The following is a 20339-nucleotide window of genomic DNA, read 5'->3' as shown; positions in this document are numbered from 1 at the left end:
TTAACCTCTGGACCACCAGGGAAGTCCCCCAGATGCCCATTCTTATTAAAACATTTTAGAAGCCTGAAGAAAAGAAAAAAAGAACATATTAACCATATTAACTTACAGTGTGCTATAAGGAGATAGATTGTATTATTAAAAATCATTTTATTAAAAAAATTATTTCAGTGGGAAGGGTGTTTAGTGAACGCAGAGTTTCACAGTAACAAATCCTCCTTTCTTGAAGGACTCATCCTGAACCTAAGCTGCACAGTTTTGCTACAAATAAGGTTCCATTGAAGATGACCTCACGATGCCAAATTACAAAACTTGTGGGAGCCAGCTTATACAAACATATTAGATCTCTGACAACTTGAGATAGTAGAATTATTGGTTACAGATTATAAGTCTGATTAAAGCCATTAAAAAGTATTATAAATATTTCTAAAAAAGAAAAGATATTACTCAGAAATACTGGAAAATTTGGGAAAAAATAAAAAATCTCAGGGGTTTCCGTGGTGGCGCAGTGGTTGAGAATTTGCTTGCCAATGCAGGGGACATGGGTTCGAGCCCTGGTCCAGGAAGATCTCACATGCCGTGGAGCAGCTAAGCCCGTGTGCCACAAATACTGAGCCTGTGTGCCTAGAGCCCGTGCTCCTCAACAAGAGAAGCCACCGCAATGAGAAGCCCGCGCACCGCAACAAAGAGTAGTCCCTGCTTGCCACAACTAGATAAAAGCCCACACGTAGCAACAAAGACCCAAAGCAGCCAAAAATAAAATAAGTTAATTAAAAAAAAAAAATCTCGGTGGGGGTTAAAATAACAGATTGGGCACAGCTGAATGGAGAATTTTGCTAAATTGGACCACAATGTAACATAGAATTATAATTAGGTGGAAAATGTGTTAAGCGTAAAGAGATGGAAAAATACCTCTAAATTGGCCTTGAGAGAGTAGACAATTTGAAGAGATTATAAATGACTTAGAATTTTCCAAATTGATGAAATATATGAAGATTCAAATTCAGGAAGCATAAGTCCCAAAGTGGGGAGGTAAAAATAAATCCACACCTAGAAAAATAATTATAAAACTGCAGAATAAAGCCCACCACGTACACACACAAAAGGGCTTCAATGAAATATGCCTGTTATTAGTGATTTCTTTGTCACAGTTTGCATGATTTTAATTTTTATCTTTATACTTTGATGTGTTTTGGCACCAGGCACATATTTTTTTTTAGAGTCATAGAAACAAATATGTATTTTAAGAAAATAAAATTGTCAGCAGACAATTACAGTTATGTTGTAGGAAATAACACTCATGAAATTGTTTATTCTACTTTGTGGAATGGCCTTATGGTAGCTTTTATACCAGTTTTTTATTTTATTCAGTTGTATAAAACAAATTCATATTAACTTTTCAACCCTTCATTCATCAAACATGTAGGATACAAAACAGATAAACAGTTATGCTTTATCTAGAGACTTTTTTCTTTAACTTTCTGTTTGTGTTTGTTTCTGACTAAAGGATTGGCTACAAGATAGACCATCAAATAGAGAAATGTAAGTAAGCCTTTTCTCATCGTTAGTGTGCAAAGTATCATAGGTATTGAATGTTGTTTTTTTCCTGCTCTTTGCATCATCTTTTTTAACACTTCTTGAAATTATTGCTGATTATTTATTTTGTGATCTCCTGTCTTTACATAGAAGAGATTAGGGAATCATTTATTATAAGTTAATGTATATATTTTAATTTATGATTTTATATAGTTACATTAGTCATATTATAACCACAACTCAAATAAAATTTTCATTATAATGATACAGTTATGATTTTATTATTTAGTCCTGTTTCCAACTTGCTTTTGAATAAACTTGTTCAACTTAGTTTGACACTTTAGCTAATAATTTCTCTGCCCATCTTTCTAATCAACAAGCCTTTCTTCTGCTTTTGGGAAACACTTTGATAATTAGAGCAGTAATACACAGTGTACATTAGAAAGCCTGCATACAGGAAGCTCCACGAGAAAGCTGATGTGATAATCCAGAACCAAAAGTAGAAACAAAAGGCAATCTTACAAGTAGTCATCCCCAGAAAGTGAAAATTTTCAGTACAGATTAAACATAACGATAAAGAAGAATCAAAGATAATCTCTGTTTTCCAGCCTCGAAATTAGTATTTTAGGATTCCAAAGGACATTAAAAAAGAGTAATTAAAAAAGTAATCTTGTTTTGATACTAGAAGCATGGTAAAGTTACTCTCCAATGTGAACTGCTTGAGAAGGGAGGCCAATTTGAGGGAATTTATCATATATTATATAGTGTTTTCCCTATTTCCTTCTCTGTATCAGAAATAGATGTGAATATATGGAGACGAGAATAAACCAGGTGCTATGTGGGTATGCAGTTGTTCAAATTGTGGAGGTATCCTGGCCCTGAATGGCATTTGGAAAATCTATTTATAATCAGACCTCTTCAGAGAATAATGTCTTTTATAAGTAGAACTGTAGGATGGAAATGCAGAATCAGTACTTAAAGTTGATGTTAATTCGGCTAACAAGAGAACTTTGAGTTACAGAATGCTGACCCATAGAAGTACCCAGAAAGGTGGAGTTGGTCAGTACTCTTTGGATGTGCTAACAGTGGTTTATCAGCAGTAGACAAAGGGCTGATGCTAGGGTCAAAGTATTTCCTATAGGAAATATTGATGTTACTAAGGTGAAAGCCAACGGGAAATATTAGGATCAGATAGAATGTAAGAGCAAGAAAGAGATTACCAATGTCTCCTGCTCAAGTGGTTCTTTCTAGATCTAGTCCTTCTAGTCCTGAGCAAGGCCACATAACTGTATAATGGGAGAGCTAAGCTTCTAATCTATTTTTCTTGATTCCCATTCCCCTTTCCTTTCCACTACACTTGTCTCTAATTTGCACTGGAATCTTTGGGATTAATAGAACCTACACTTGGTACCAGTATATGTTGTTATAAATAAACATATTCACATTGGAAAAAAATTTTTTTCAACATTAGCAATTGAATTTTGCAAAATGATATACAATTGCTGTTCTCTCTGTTCTTTGCCCATCAGTTCTGTTGAAGTATTTTTAGAATCCTGCAAAGTCATTTCAAGGCATTATTAAAGTACTGGAATGAATCTCCACAAATAGAGGAGTCATGGAATATTTTACTGTATTAGTACTGAACCTTCAGTTTGGCATCAAACTACTAGTAATATTTATGTAGGCATAAATTGGAGGTAAAAGTTGTTGATAAAGTATATGCATATGGATTTATACATATCCGTGTATGAATTTGGTACAAGCTTAAGGGAAGTGGCAAATATTCAAACAAAAGTGAATCTGAATCTCAGAATTCCTTTAATAATGTTATATTAAATCACAGTAACTTCATAAAATAAAAAATTTTGTGGTAGCCAAAACTAATTTTAAGTTACTAAAATTGTAACTTATATTTTTTGTTGTTTCTTTAGGCCATCTGAAGAAGGAACGTTGAATGGTGAGTCTGTGTGGTAGATTTAATGCGAAAAACTGAGGATTGTATATGATATACTTTAGCAAATACTACATTGTCCTAAGGAAGAAATTTTAGACTTCATATTTGAAAAAGCCAAGGTAGTAGAAAGTTCTCCCTTCAGCTTGTTTCTCTTCATTATAAGTGTTTCACAAATACAAGAACTCACCGTGTGAATGATGATCGTTTTACAAAAGTCTCCCCACTCCCCTTTATCCTTGCTACCCAGGTTGCTTCTTCCCTTATATTCCGTGTGTTAGTGAATGGTACTTTTTCAGTCAGCTAAGTGAAACCTGAGCAGGAGGTATTCTTGACCCCCTTGACCTTGCACTCACAAAGCCCTCTTCCTCTGAGATATCCTTCAACCTTTCTTCAACCAGGAGACATTTGGTACCCCTCCTCTACAGTCCTGTATTGTGTGCATGTGTGAGAACACACATACACATGCACACACATACACACATATACACACACACACACACACACACACACTATATTTTATACTTCTCACACAATGATACAACTGTTAACTAGCTTTCTTCTGCAAGACGATAGGTTCTTTTTCATTTATATTCTAGAAACGTAACACGTAGCAGGTTCAATTTATTCTCCTGGTTCAATTTATTCTCCATCTTTCTCAGTACAGTTAAAAAGTGAAGTCCTCGGGAGTTCCCTGGTGGCCTAGTGGTTAGGATTCCAGGATTTCACTGCCATGGCCCCAGGTTCAATCCCTGTTTGGGGAACTGAGATCCTGCAAACTGCGCGGTGTGGCCAAAAAATAAAAAAGTGAAGTCCTGAGCTTCCCTGGTGGTGCAGTGGTTGAGAGTCCGCCTGCCGATGGCAGGGGACAAGAGTTCGTGTCCCGGTCCGGGAAGATCCCACATGCCGTGGAGCGGCTGGGCCCGTGAGCCATGGCTGCTGGGCCTGCGCGTCTGGAGCCTGTGCTCCGCAGCGGGAGAGGCCACAACAGTGAGAGGCCTGCGTACTGCAAAAAAAAAAAAAAAAAAGTGAAGTCCTCACAGAAACTAACACAACATTGTAAATCAACTATACCTCAATAAAAAAATTTAAAAAAGTAAAGTCCTCAGATATACTTAGAGATGGAAGAGGGGCTTTTTTGTTATTTTATATCTTCTCATGGTCAACACATTAAAATGGTTATAGGGCTACAGCCCCACACCCCAAAGGTCTGACACTTTTCTTTTTGAGTAGGGAATAAGGGAAGAATGCAGTTTATAACAGGAGAGTGTGAACCATCATGTGCTTTTTCCCTTCCAGGGGTCATACTACACAGTTAACCACTAATCTGGCATAATGAAGTAGGGTAATAAAGCACATGATGGACATAATTTATTACTTGTTTTTTTCTGTTTTTGTGAACAGAGCTTACATGAAGGAAACTTGGGATGATTAAATGAGAATGCTTGAACAAAAATTTATGCTGCATTAGTACTTTTAAAAGGGTCTCATTTGTTTATTTACCATTTTAGGTCTTGCTTCTCCATTTAAACCAGTTATGGATACAAATTACTATTACTCAGGTTAGTAATAGTAAATATTAAAAACAAAATTTAGTAGTTCTTTGAGCTTTTAGGGATTTCATTATTTCTCTCTCATTTTTATGCAGCTGTGGAAAGAAATAACTTGATGAGATTATCCCAGAGCATTCCATTTACACCTGTGCCTCCAAGAGGTAAATCCAAAAAGTAAAGAAATAAGAGGGAAAATAAACCCTTAATTAACATGTGGTTTTAACTGTAATATAGAACATGGGTGGTGACAGAAAGAGGAAGGATCACATTAAGAATTGTTAATTTCATATAAATTTTAATCAGTCTGATTACTACAAGATTCAGGTATGTTTAAACTGAAGGAAGCATCAGAAGTATTGATTTTCTCTCTTTCTGGCATATCGGAAGCAGTGGTGTATTTTAATTCAGAAAAGCTCTTGATCCGTAGTTTAGCAATGAAAGCATTAATAAATTGATATCACAGGGTTTGTGGAACAGATCTAACCTCCTGTTAAAAAGTTTAGAAGTGTTTAGACGTCTAATTGCTTTCTAAAAGTTTTTCTCGAAAATGTTCATGATTTCAAAAATGCTTATTATTACCAAATACAGGTGAATTTAGAGATATTAGATCCTTGGTTTCTGAGTATTTCTTGCCCTTAAACTTCTTTTATAAAACTACAACTTGGTCCATCTCGTATTCTATTCCTTACTTAATCTTAACCAAAGATACCTGCCAATTTCTACCTTGTGATTTTCAGAGTCATACTTTGACCTTAAAATATGTCTATTCATGTTGCAGGTGAGCCTGTCACAGTGTATCGCTTGGAAGAGAGTTCTCCCAACATACTGAATAACAGCATGTCTTCGTGGTCACAGCTAGGCCTCTGTGCCAAAATAGAGTTTTTAAGTAAAGAGGAGATGGGAGGAGGTTTACGAAGAGCTGTCAAAGTACAGTGTACTTGGTCAGAACATGATATCCTCAAATCAGGACATCTTTATATTATCAAATCTTTTCTTCCTGAGGTGGTTAATACATGGTCAAGTATTTATAAAGAAGATACAGTTCTGCATCTTTGTCTTAGAGTAAGTGCTAGTGAATGCATACAGTGAAGCATTATTTGAGCTTCATGTTTTCACTTCTAAAGTATGATAAATCAAGTAATCTTAATTTCAGTGTTGAATGAGGGTTTCTTTTTTCTGTTCTGTAGGAAATTCAACAACAGAGAGCAGCACAAAAGCTCACATTTGCCTTCAACCAAATGAAACCCAAATCCATACCATATTCTCCAAGGTAAATCTCTTAAAATTTTTGAGATCTTTTAGTGTTATGTGGATAGCATTCTCTTTTGACCTTCATTATTGATGCTGAATATTTCATTATTTACCCATTTTAAAGATGGATTAGAATTTTATTAAGAAAACTACTAGTATAGGATAAAATGACTAAATTGAGCAGGAACCTTTCTGAGGGCACTGAACTTGAGTTGAAAAATGAGAATAAGTGTAGGTGGTTGCAGAGCTGAAAGAATTATATATGGCATAGATTGTGTATTGGTTAAGATTATTAAATCAATAAAAATTGTCATTCGGTTGTTTATCATAAAAAAAAACTATTAGTAATATCTATAACTGTTTTTCATAAGGTTCCTTGAAGTTTTCCTGCTGTATTGCCATTCAGCAGGACAGTGGTTTGCTGTGGAAGAATGTATGACTGGAGAATTTAGAAAATACAACAACAATAATGGTGATGAGATTATTCCAACAAATACACTGGAAGAGATCATGCTTGCCTTTAGCCATTGGACTTATGAATATACAAGAGGGGAGTTACTGGTACTTGATTTACAAGGTAAATTTATTAAAATATTGCTAAAAGGGAATTATGCATTAGGTTCTCATCTATTCATGTGTTATGAGCAATATACAGAAATCTGCTAATTTATGGATAGGTAAAGTCTTAGGTCAGCAGAAGCTGTTAAAAAAGCAAGTCAATAACAGCCATAGTATATAGCTATCAGGGCCCTGAAGAGTGAGATGCTATCTTAATTGTTATTTAGGTAATACAGATGTTTTAATAAGCAAAATCATGTGAAATCCCCTATTCCACTCATAGATCTGTAGCCTTAATTTCTTTAAAAGTATAAAGACCATTTCTTTAAAACAATAACAACTATCTGTATTGTTCCTGGTGTTTATGTTATCTATTACTGTGAACTAAACTACCTAATAGTGGATTAAAACAACCATTTTGCTTGCTTACACTTCTTTGGTTAAGGAATTTGGGGATGGCTCATCTCTACTGTCCCCTTGGAGGGTTTGAATGGCTGGAGACTAGTTTGGACAGCTTGACTGGAGCCAAATGTCTTAGGTCTCTGTTCAAGACAGCTGAATTCCTCAGTTCACCACAAAGTGATTTTTCCACATGGCTGGGTAGCTTGGACTTTTTGTAGCATGGTAGTTTCAGGTAATTAGACTTCTTACATGACAGCTGGCTTCCTCCAGAGAGAAAGCAGAAACTCTTAGGTTAGGACCAGAATGGGCCCATATCCCTTCTGCCACATTTTACCGGTCAAGGTAAGTTATAAGGACAGCTCAGATTTAAGAGGTAGAGAATAGATTCAAGCACTTGGAAGGTAGAGCAGCATGTATACAAGGAGGGGAAAACTGAGCATAGCCATCTTTGTAGACAGATTCCTTCATACATGTAAAAGGGAGAAAAAAAAGAAATTATGACTAGGAGAGAGCAATGATTTGCTTAGAGTAATATTTATGCAGCTTCACAGCAGGGTCAAAGAAAAATGAAATTGAGCAAATTGCCAGCTCTGCCTGGATGGCACTTTCACATTATAGGTTCCATTTTTTTTTTGCCCCTAAAGAGCAGCTTTAATTTCAAATGTCAACAAAGACCAGATTTCCAATCACATAAAAACAATTGTTTAGAATATTTATCACTTGATGACTTCTTTCATTATATAGATACTCCCAAATATAAACAATTTGTTGAAAAGCAAACAGTTGGTATTGATTTTCAATACCAACTCAAGAAAGAAAATCTTTGTAAAAATAGCTATCCTTTTTTCAGTAAATTCATCATTTTACATAAATGATTAAGTGATATATATAGTGAAATTTCTGATGTATATTATTAGACGGGCTAGTCCATCTTCAAATATGCCTAGGAAGTGAGGCCAAACTGTTAATTAAAAGATGGCAGTTATTTTTAACAAGCAGAGTAATAGTGGTGTTCTCTACAAAATTAATGTGTTCATGGAGCCATTTTTTTCATAGAAATATTTTAGACAGTTACTACAAACAAGTTAAACAATATAGAAATATAAAGAACAAAATGTTCCCATCTTTACTGTTCCTCTACCTTTGTGAAGACAAATTACAAATTTTTAAACTTACTTTTAATCATTTTGTGTTGTGATTTTCCTTCAGCTGGGATCATGCTATATATATGTATGTGTGTGTGTGTATTTCACTTTTTTTTTTTCCTACCTAATAATACATGATGGCCATCTTCTGGATCATTATTGATAAATCTGAGGCATTCCTTTTAACAGCTGTAGTATGGAGGCATAGCATGATTTACATCCTCTATTATGAGACAGTCATCCTATTTTTAGTTTTAGAGATGAGTACAATTTCAATAGCAACGGCCAGGTTACTTTTCCAAAAGGTTATGTGAATTCATACTCAGCACTGTGAGCACTCATCACTGCGCCCATTTCTTCGCCATCTCTTCATTACTGAATATTTACTTAATTTTTGCCAATCTGAGTAGAAATTAGACTCATGTTTTAATTCTAGCTTTTCCTATTGTGAAATTCTACCCGTTTTATTAGGTTTCATTCTAATGGGTTAAATATTTTATGATTATTCAAATATCAGTAGTTGTTCTTTATACGAATGAATAGATGAGACTGAAAAGATTTAACCACACTTTTAACACCTCTGGAGAGGGCTGGAGGTGAAGGAAGATGTTCACAATCTTACTCTTTATGTAATCTAAATCTTTTGCAAGAAAATGTAATTAGCCTGTGATTTTAAAAAATCCAAAAGACTTGTAAAATGACTTATAGATCATGCCTTCATGTACCTAATTGTTCTTCGCTAACTAAGGTGAAACAAGGGCAAATTGTAAATAAGGAGATATTTACTTCCAGCTTGGCCTTGTTGCATCAGAAACTGGTGTCACCAGGAGATTACATGCCTACCTACCTATTCTGACATTTAACTGTTGTTCATGTCAAAGGAACTGTGTTCCTAGTGCAATGTTGAGGTCATAAGTCAAGTTATGAAATATCAAGAGTGAAAAACCTATCCTCTTTTGAATAATTTAACATCATGTAATGGTTGATGATGCTATAGAATCTCTTGTGACTTTTTATTATACTTATGTAATTATATCAATTATATAATAAAATTGTCTTTTTAATATATACATATAAAGGTGTGGGTGAAAATTTGACTGACCCATCTGTGATAAAGGCAGAAGAAAAGAGGTAATAAGTTTTAATAATTTCATTAAGACATTTTTGTAATTTCAAATTCTACATTTCTATTTTCATTAACTGACTTTTTCTTTTAACTACCAATTCCACAGATCCTGTGATATGGTTTTTGGCCCAGCAAACCTAGGAGAAGATGCAATAAAAAACTTCAGAGCAAAACATCACTGTAATTCTTGCTGTAGAAAGCTTAAACTTCCAGGTAAGCATTTTCTTAATCAGTATAATATATAAATTGTTAGCAAAGTTAATTACTACAGAACTTCATAAGGCCAGAAGCATAAATACATATTTTTGGTTATAAGTGGATCTGTGCTTTCATTTATTACTTATAAAAACACAAAGTCCATTCACTTAATACATATTTATTATGTGTCTGCTGGATGCCAGGAATTGTGTTAGATATTAACAATGCACAGTGAACAAGACAAACATGGTCCCTGCACTCGGTGGAGTTTACCCAGGTCTTGGATACTGACAAGATTAACAGAGAATTATAGGACTATCATAAATGCCAAGCAGAAAAAATAGAACAGGTAAGCAGATCACCTAACACAAACTTAGAAGTCAGGGAATGCTACCTGGGGAACTAACAGATTTGCCTAAAACTGAAGGATGAATAGACTTTCAAGTTAGCCTGGAAAAGAGTTGGGAAAAGAGTATTCTGTGAAACTGGAAGAGGAACTGAAGATACAGTCTCTCACGATAGTAACTTCATCTTATATTCGAAGAATTACAAGTTATTATTGAATCATAAGTTGTATCACAAACCAGTTGTTCTCACCCTTTGGTGTGTGTCAGAATCCCCTGTGGAACTTTTTCAAAATTACAGGTGCCTGGCACTTGTCCTTGAGCTGTATTTTTAAAAGTCCCTCTCATTATGACCAATAATATAGTAGTAGTTAAGAGCTTGGACCTGGGAGCCAGACTCCAGGGCCTCAGAGAATACCTACATCATAGAGGTTTGTTGTTTTTTGTTTGTTTGAGGATTAAATTAGTTGGTATTTGTGACGTACTTAGAACAGTGACAGGCACATAGTAAGCATGTTAATACTACTATCTGTAAATTTTTAAAAATTGTTCATTATTAATAGATACAGAAATTATTTATTTTTGTATATTGACCTTGTATTCTGTGTTCTTGCTAAACTCACTTCTAGGAGGTTTTTGTTTGTTTGGTTCTTGTTTATTGTTTGTAAATTCCTTGGAATTTTCTGGGTAGACAATAGAGACAGTTTTATTACTTCCTTTCCAATCTGTATGCCTTTTATTTCTTTTTCTTGACTTTTTGTAATGGCAAGGAATTCAAGTACAATGTTGAATAGGAGTAGTGAGAGTAGACTAATCTTCCATGCCTCATTTCTTGAAGACACTTATCCTAAATGTTCACTGAATTTGTCAGATGTCTTTTCTGCATCTATTTGTATGATCATTTGGTTTTTCTTCAACTGGTTAGTATTACATCGAATTACATTGATTGACTTTTTAAACGTTGAGCCAGTCTTGTATTCCGAGGACAAACTCCACTTTGTCATGGTATATTTATATTTTTATATATATATATATATATAAAAAATATTATTATATATAATATTATATTATTATAATATATATATTTTTTTGTTGTTGTTGTTGTGCTGGGTCTTTGTTGTGGCAGGCAGGCTTCTTAGTTGCAGCTCACGGGCTCCTTAGTTTCGGCATGTGAACTCTTAGTTGCAGCATGCATGTGGGATCTAGTTCCCTGACCAGGGATTGAACCCGGATCCCCTGCATTGGGAGTGCAGAGTCTTCACCACTGCGCCACCAGGGAAGTCCCTGTCACGGTATATTATCTTTTTTATGTGTTGTTGGGTTCAATTTTCTAATATTTGTTGATGATTTTTATATCTATGTTCATGAAGAATATTGGTCTATGGGGTTTTTTTCCTTGTACTGTCTTTGTCTTGTTTGGTGTCAGGATAATACTGACCTTAAAAATAAGTTTTAAGTGTTTATACCTCTTTTGTTTTGGGGAATAGATTGTATAGAATTGATATTATCCCAACTTCAACTGTTTGATAGAATTGTCTAGCAAAACCATCTCAGTCTGAAGTTCTGTCAGATGCTTTTTAATTTTTAGTTTTTTAAAATAGATGTCAGTTTCTTGAGTGAGTTTTAGTAGTTTGTGTCTTTTGGGGAATTGGTCCATTTTATTTTTTTTTCCCACTTTCATTGAGAAATAATTGATATACATATCTATAAGTTTAGAGTGGATAGCATGATGGTTTGATTTACATATATTGTGAAATGATTACCACACTAGATTAAGCTAACATCCATCTTCTTGTATAGATAGAATAAAAAGAAAGAAAAAAAATGTTTTTCCTCACGATAACTCTTAGTATTTACTCTCTTAACAGCTTTCCTGTATATCATACAACAGTGTTGCTGTAGTCACCATGTTGTACATTACGTCCGTAGTACTTATTTATCTTATAACTGGAAGTTTGTACTTTTTTTTTTTTTTTTGCGGTACGTGGGCCTCTCACTGTTGTGGCCTCTCCCGTTGCGGAGCACAGGCTCCGGACGCGCAGGCTCAGCAGCCATGGCTCATGGGCCCAGCCACTCCGCGGCACGTGGGATCTTCCCAGACCGGGGCACGAACCCGTGTCCCCTGCATCAGCAGGCGGACTCTCAACCACTGCGCCACCAGGGAAGCCCGGAAATTTGTACCTTTTGACCACCTTCCTCCAGTTCTCCCTCCCCTCACCCCTCTACCTCTGGTAACCACAAGTCATCTGTTTCTGTGAGTTTGTTTTTTTAGGTTCCATGTATAAGTGAGATCATGCAATATTTGTCTTCATTTTATTTAAATTGTCAAACTTATGGACATAGAGTCAATGATACTATCATCTTATTTTTTTTGTCTGTGGGGGGGTCTGTGGTGAATCCCATCTTTCATTAGGGTAATTTGTGCTTTTTGTTTTTTTGGTCAGTGTGGCTAAGGTGTATCAGTTTTATTGATACTTTCAAAGAACCACTTTTTGTTTTCATTGTTTTACTCTATTTTCTGTTGTCAGTTTCATTGATTTATTCTCTGTTATTTCCATGTTTCTGATTGCTTTGGGTTTAGTTTGTTTTTTCTCTAGTTTGTTAGGGTAAAAATTTAAAATATTCATTTGAGACTTTTTCTCTAACAAAACATTTTAGTGCTGTAAATTTTCGTCTAAGCATTGTGTTAGCTGCATCCCACAAATTTTGGTATTTAAAAAAAATTTTTTTTGGTATGTTTTAGTTTTATTTTTTAAATATTTCTTATTTCCTTTGAGATTTCTTCTTTGACCTATGGATTAATTACAGGTGTCTTTTTTGTTTGTTTATTTTTGGCTGCATTGGGTCTTCATTGCTATGCACGGGCTTTCTCTAGTTGTGGCGAGTGGGGGCTACTCTAAATTGCGGTGTGCGGGCTTCTCATTGTGGTGGCTTCTCTGTAGAGCAGGGGCTCTAGGTGCGCGGGCTTCAGTAGGTGCAGTACGCAGGCTCAGTAGTTGTAGCTCACAGGCTCTAGAGCGCAGATTCAGCAGTGGTGGTACACGGGCTTAGTTGCTTTGCGGCCTGTGGGATCTTCTCAGACCAGGGCTCAAACCCATGTCCCTTGCATTGTCAGGTGGATTCTTAACCACTGGGCCACCAGGGAAGTCCCAATGAAGGAAAGTTTTTTGATAGTGTTGTTCTGGTTTTTAATATCCTTGCTGATTTTCTGTCTATTCTATTTATTACTTAGAAGAAAGGTCTCTAAGTATAATTGTTGATTTATCTGCTTTGCTTTCAGTTCTATCAATTTTTCCTGCATGTATTTTGAAGCTTTGCTCTTAGATACATACAGATTTACAGTTGTTATGACTTCTTGGTGATTTAATTTTTATTAAATTAATGCCATGGTAATTCTCCTTGTTCTAAAGTCTGCTTTGTCTGATATTAACATAGCTTGTGATTAGTGGTTTCATCAGGTATCTTTTCCCATTCTTTTTACCTGTATATATTAATTCTATTTAAAGTGGTTTTCTTGTAGACAGCGTATAGTTAGTTCCTAGGTTTGTGTTTTAAAATCTAACCATTTCCATCTTATAATAGCTGTTTTAGACCCTTTACATTTAATGTAATTATTGATATGGTTAGATTTTGATTTGCTGTTTTATTGTTTTCTGTTTGATGTCTCTGGTTTGGTTTTTTTGTTGTTTTCTCCCCCACACACCCCACAGCCCTTGCTCTGTTTTAGTATTCTGTTTTATCTTTATGTTTAGTTCTTTTAGTGGTTGATCTTAGTTCCCCTTACCTAAGAATGTATTTCGCTTTCATTCCTGAAGGGTATTTTCACTGGATCTAGAATTTTAGCTTGACATTTCTTTCTTTCAGCACTTAAAAAATGTTCTGCTGTCTTCTAGCCTCTGTTATTTATGATGAAAACTCCAGTCATTTGAATTGTTCTTCCCTTATACATAATGTATCATTATAATCTATCTTCTTTCAAGATTTATTCTTTATCTTTGGTTTTGAGCAGTTTGATTCTGTGGTTATGTTAACTGTAGTTAGCAGTTATGTCTAGTTGTAGCTTTCTCTGAGTTTATCCTGTTTCAGTTTTACTAAGCTTCTTGAATTTGCCAATTTATGACTTTTATCACATTTGGGGAGTTTTTAGCTCTTAGTTCATCAAATATTTGTCCGCATCAATCTCTTCTCTTTCTGGACTCTCATAAAAAGAATGTTAGACCTTTTGATATTGTCACCCAGGAACTTGTGGCTCTGATTACTTCCTTAAAAATTAATTTTTTTCTTTAGTTCAGATTGGATAATTTCTATTGATCTACACACAAATTCACTGACTCCTCATTCTTTATTTCTTCATTCTGCTATTAAGCTCATACACTGAATTTTTTATTTCAGTTATATTTTTCAGTACTATAATTTCCTGTTGGTCTTTTTATACTGATTATTTCTCTGCTGAAAACTTACTTTTCCTTTCATTTCAAGTCTGTTTGTCCTGCGTCATGGAGTATGGTTCTAGTAGTTTAAAGTCTTTTAATTATTCTACCATCTGAGTAACCTTGGGATTGGATTCTCTTGGTTTTCTTTGAGAATCTTTTGAAAGATTCTTTTTCTTTCAAGAATTTTTCTTTGAGAATCTTTGAGAATTCAAAGATTTTCTTTGAGAATCTTTGAAATGTTCCTGTTTGTTGTATCTCTAGTAATTTTAGAATGTGTCCTGGATATTTTGAATATTATGTTATAAGATTTTGAGAATCTTTGAGAATCTTTGAAATGTTCCTGTTTGTTGTATCTCTAGTAATTTTAGAATGTGTCCTGGATATTTTGAATATTATAAGATTTTTGAGGTCTTATTAAAAATCCTCTATAGAGAATTTTGAATTTTGAATCCTTGAGATTTTTGGTGTTAGTAGGCAATCAACTCAGTTAAATTCAGTTCACAAGTCCCAGTCTGTTTTCTGTGTGGCTGTCCCTCTACTGTCAGTTTAGTTTTTAAAGGCTTTGCATTATTAACCAGGTCTCTTTCACATGTGTGTCAAACAAGGGCAAGTCTGGGACACAAGTGAAGGTCTGCACCATAGTTTAGTTCTCAAAGCCTATGCTATGCCGTCTTTCCATATATGTGCCACTCAAGCCTGAGTCTGGGATTTCATACATAAATTTAGGGTATCTCTCTCTCCATTTTCCTCCTCTCCATGATTTCTTCCAAACTTTGTGACTCCTGGGGGCCTCTTCTTTCCTTTTTTTTTTTTTTTTTTTTTGGTACACTGACTAGAAAGCCAGGATTTTGGCATCCCTGTGCTGTCACACACATTCTGCAATTAGGTCTGTTTCTGGTGCTGAAAATAATACTTTTTGGATCATAGAGGTACATATTCTCAGTTCTTCTGGTCAGAGAGAAGGGTTTTCTCTTGGAGTTGTAGGTTCTTGCCCAACTGCCACCACTGTAGGAATGCCTCTTCATGACCAGGGCTTAGGTAAAGGGCAGAAGAGCAAAAAGAATAATTAAAAAGAGGGAATTCCCCTCAACATTTTCCATCCCACAGGGTCCTCCTTCCTTATCCTGTGGCCAGAAGGTCTTGGAGCTTTTTGTGTCCATGCTCACTGTATGTTTCTATGATTGAGCTATTTTCAAGTCTAAGCCCAGAAATAAGAGATGGGAAAAAAACAGGAAGCTCACCACCATATAAATCGTTCTTCAAGTTCTGATTTCCTTCTCCTATATGTCTGCTGTTACTTTTCAGAAATCTGAGATAGTTGCTTTATGTATCATGTTTTTACTTGTAATCAGTTTTTATTTGTAATCAGTGAGAGAGAGAGAGAGGATGAAATATGCTTAGTCCATTTAAGCCAGAAGTAGAACACACAATGATGAATTTAACAGGCAGCCCAGATATAATTTTTATTTGGTTTTGATACAATGCAATATTTAATAGCATATCTGTTTTTTAAATTGTCATTTAAAGGATTTTACAGCTTGGAAGGGACCTTAAAAGCAACCCAGTCCAAGTCCATCGTTTTACAGAACATAAAATAAGAGTTTACATGATTTGCCCATGGTTACACCATTAGTTAACAGCATTATAATTGTGAATTGAATTATAATTGTGTTTGAATTATAATTGTGTTTCTGTCCATTGTTCTTTGTGTACACTTCAGCTACAAATTAATTTGCATTCCCTAAGGCCTTACTGGCAAAGTCTTGAATTTAAAGTTTATCAAAAATTGTTCATACTGGGGCTTCCCTTGTCACGCAGTGGTTGAGAGTCCGCCTGCCGATGCAGGGGACACGGGTTCGTGCCCCAGTCCGGGAAGATCCCACATGCTGCGGAGCGGCTGGGCCCGTGAGCCATGGCCGCTGAGCCTGCGCGTCCGGAGCCTGTGCTCTGCAACAGGAGAGGCCACAACAGTGAGAGGCCCGCATATCGCAAAAAAAAAATTGTTCATACTGTAGCAAATATGTATTTGGATCATTGAATATAGACTATTACTGAAATTAAAATTAACAGTTCATATTCTGAGTGTTCTATTTTACATGGAGATAAAAGTATAAGGGTATATACACGACTATGGTTTGTTTATAAAGTATAAATTTGATACTACTGCATTGTTTTCCAGTTCTGCAACCATTGTCATATATGTCTATTACTCCCTGAGTTCATCCTATCCCATAGCTATAAAGGCAGTCTACATCCTGATAGTACCAAATTTAATTGAAGACTAACTTCTTTCCTGAGCTCCTGTTTCTATATTGAGTTTCCTACATTGCTACTTGAATTACTTTTAAGTAACACTTTCACTCCAGAACTCTTGACTTTCATTTTCCACCCCTACCCACGAAATTCTGCTTCCCTGTCTCATTAATGGTTACCCAGTTGCTCAGGCTCAAAACCTAAAAGCTAGCCAGTTCCTTTGTTCTCTTACTTTCTGTTTGTTTGTGTTTTTTTTTTTGCGGTACGCGGGCCTCTCACTGTCACAGTCTCTCCCGCCACGGAGCACAGGCTCCGGACGCGCAGGCCCAGCGGCCACAGCTCACGGGCCCAGCCACTCCGCGGCACATGGGATCCTCCCGGACCGGGGCGTGAACCCACGCCCCCTGCATCGGCAGGCGGACTCTCAACCACTGCGCCACCAGGGAAGCCCTGTTCTCTTACTTTTCATAACCAATCTGTCAAATTCTGTCTGCTCAAATTCTGAAATCTCCCTAGAATTTATCAATTTCTCTTCATCATCATTGCCACCATTTTGTTTCCTGGATTCTTACCAGTAGCCCTCTAACATGACTTCATGTGACGATTGGAATGGTCATTTTAAACAAATTTGATTACATTCCTCCCTTAAGACTTCTTAATACCTTCCAGTGGGTTTTCACCGTAATCTATACTTAGTTTGCAAACCATGAATCAGAGGTCAGCAAACTTTTCTGTAAAAGGCAAACAAAGGAAGTATACATTTTAGGCTTTGTGGGCCATATGGCCTGTGTCACAGCTACCCAACTCTCTCATTGTAGTACAAAAACAGCCATAGACAATCTGTAAACAAATTTCTATGGTTGCATTCCAGTAAAACTATTTACAAAAACAAGTCGGCCAGATTTGGCGCACAGGCTGTAGTTTGACAACTGCTGACCGTTAATGATTGTTTGACCTCATTTTCTCTTAGTCTTTCCCTCATTCACTACATGCAAGCCATGCTGCTTCTTGCCATTCTTGGAACACACCAAGTCCATTTCCTTTTTGCAGTCTGCAGTTAACTTTCTCTGCATAGAGTACTCTTCCTGGGACTTTGATAGGTCATTTCTTAGTATTCAGGTCTTATATGTTACCTCCTGTGGCTTTTCTGCCCAGCCCTATCTAAAAGAATCACCTCATACCGTCTCCCACCTGACCCTCATCACACTATTTTCTTCAAAGCACTTGCTACTACTTATAATTGTCATTTTTCTATTTGTTTTTCTTCACCTACAAGAATATAAGCTCCATGAGAACAGGGACCTTACCTGCCTTGTTCACTGCTGCATTTCTACACTTACATGAGTTACTGACTCATGGTCGGAGTGTAATAATTATTTGTTGAATGATTTCATTTTTATGTGTATAAATTTTGTGACTTTTGAATTTATAACAACCTTGTAGAAAATAGATCTGGCATGTTTAGAGGGAAATTGATTTAGAAAATGTTCTTAATTTTTTGTTTCTAAGCGATACTCTTTTTTTCTTTTTTTGTTGGGGGTCATGAATATAGATCTGAAGAGGAATGACTATACACCTGACAAAATTATATTTCCTCAGGATGAGCCTTCTGATTTGACTCTTCAGCCTGGAAATTCCACCAAAGAATCAGAATCAACTAATTCTATTCGTCTGATGTTATAATATTACTGAATCATTGGTTTTGCCTACATCTCACAAAAATGTTACTGTCACTTTTCATTTAGGAGGGAACTGTTTGGTAATAAAGAAAAGCGTGTGCTAATTGAATATGCTGAACTGGCACATTTAAAAGGTCAATATTCTTTTGACCTGATTAAATTAGTCGGGAACTCCCTATACAATACAGCTGGCAGCTGTTAAATTTTAAAGGTAAAGAAAAATTAGTATTTATAACTTTTTAAAGGGCTCTTTTTAACAGAGGATTTCATTTGACTTTGTTCTGATGAGGGTAATACCCTCTCTTCATGTGGTGCAATACCATTAACCAAAGTTAGGTGTCCGTGCAGATTTTATTGGCAGCTGGTTTACTGCCATTCAGCTAGCAAAATGAAGAAATCACCCAGTCTTTTGGTTAAATGGCAGTCAGGTGTCTTCCTCAGTGTGTTTCAGTGTGTTCAGTGATGATGTCACTAGTGCCCAGCTAGATGCTTGTTGTTTCCCATCTCATGGGAAAGGAGATGGCTTGTTACAATTCTAGATCTACAGGGATATAGAAAGCCCAAGCAGAAAACCATTTTCTAAGAGGGACCTTATGAATCAGGGTTAGGCTCCTATTTAAAAGGTAGAGCCAGTTTTTTCGTTAAATAGAGCCCAAATTGTGCAAAGTATTAGTGTTTTTTTTTTTTTTTTAAACATTGTTAAGTAGAAGAAAGCCATGGCAGACTGGTATAACCTAAATATATCAAAGGAGAAACTTAACTCACTGTCCAAGAGAAGTTACCCTGTGAGAAAAGTTAAAGTGCTTTTTTCTTATCTATATCTACTATAGTTACAACTTGGAAGTTACATACTTCTCAAAAGATTTTATTGACCAGTATATCAAATCAGAATGTAAACATGAATTCTTGCATATATTTAAAATTGTGTAGGAACATCTGAACATGAATATTGTTTGTGGTACTTAAGAAATTGAATTGGATTATCATTTTGTGATGTTGGGAGATTGCAATGCAACTTTATGCCAATAAAATGTAATTTAACTGCCCCAGATATTGTTGAATACTCAACAACAAGAAAAGCTTTCAATCTGTCTGAAGTACTGTGCTTTGACTATTTTTCTTTCTTTTTTTTTCCCCTAGGTACTAATTTTAATTTTTATTTGGGAGGGAGCAGTGTAAATCTTATTTGTATTCAGTAGTGTATCTCATAGATACAGACAAGGGAAAAAGAGATAAGCTGTTCAAATAGTGTTTAATATTGATGGGGGGGGAGAAAGAAAAAATGTATTAAAGATATTATACTATATACATTTTGTATGTCATTAAATCTTTAAAAGAAATTAAATAAATTTATTCTTGTTTAAAGATGTTTTACTGAGTATAATCATTCTGAAAAATTAATATTTTCACTGTTAATTTTTTTTCAGAATATCAGGTTCTTTTCAAATGAACCAATTGTATGCCTGTGCATTTTGATCTCCTGTCCTGTACAGTGTTTAAAGTGATCTTGATTTCCTACTGTGTTTTTAGTTATTTATTTTTGGATCTGTTTCTTGTTATGTCAGAAAAGAGGGATATGAATTGTCTACTGATATTTAATATTTTGTTGATTATTTTCACATGATAATAATAGTAGTTGAGGGCTTCCCTGGTGGCTCAGTGGTTAAGAATCTGCCTGCCAATGCAACGGACGTGGGTTCAAGCCCTGGTCCGGGAAGTTCCCACATGCCGCGGAGCAACGAAGCCCGTGAGCCGCAACTACTGAGCCTGCACTCTAGAGCCCGCGAGCCACAACTACGGACGCCCGCATGCCTAGAGCCCGTGCTCCGCAACAAGAGAAGCCACCGCAATGAGAAGCCCGCACACCACAATGAAGGGTAGCCCCCGCTCGCCGCAACTGGAGAAAGCACGCA

At 35.8% G+C, this 20339-nt stretch overlaps 1 protein-coding gene across 6 annotated transcripts in view; it reads left to right on the top strand.

The window, feature by feature from the left end:
- Positions 1–19795, top strand: part of TRPM7 (transient receptor potential cation channel subfamily M member 7) — a 120942-nt gene extending 101147 nt beyond the window's left edge. For 3 of the 6 annotated variants that reach the window (XM_027096673.1, XM_027096674.1, XM_027096677.1), the window contains 10 exons: positions 1505–1539; positions 3465–3490; positions 4996–5046; positions 5133–5198; positions 5816–6099; positions 6225–6307; positions 6660–6865; positions 9473–9524; positions 9626–9732; positions 18300–19795. In XM_027096673.1, the coding sequence (XP_026952474.1) occupies positions 1505–1539; positions 3465–3490; positions 4996–5046; positions 5133–5198; positions 5816–6099; positions 6225–6307; positions 6660–6865; positions 9473–9524; positions 9626–9732; positions 18300–18430 (1041 nt within the window). In that variant the 3' untranslated portion in view covers positions 18431–19795. Of the gene's footprint in view, positions 1–1504; positions 1540–3464; positions 3491–4995; positions 5047–5132; positions 5199–5815; positions 6100–6224; positions 6308–6659; positions 6866–9472; positions 9525–9625; positions 9733–18299 lie in introns of those variants that run through there. The other 3 variants (XM_027096675.1, XM_027096678.1, XR_003430740.1) reach the window with 3 other exon arrangements.
- The last annotated feature ends 544 nt before the right edge of the window (positions 19796–20339 follow it).

The sequence above is a fragment of the Aethalodelphis obliquidens genome, unplaced genomic scaffold, assembly GCF_003676395.1.
Source record: "Aethalodelphis obliquidens isolate GAN/ISIS:26980383/991018 unplaced genomic scaffold, ASM367639v1 scaffold105, whole genome shotgun sequence".
Lineage (NCBI taxonomy): Eukaryota > Metazoa > Chordata > Mammalia > Artiodactyla > Delphinidae > Aethalodelphis > Aethalodelphis obliquidens.
The sequence above is the reverse complement of the archived record's forward strand: the minus strand, read 5'-3'. Positions and strand labels throughout refer to the sequence as shown.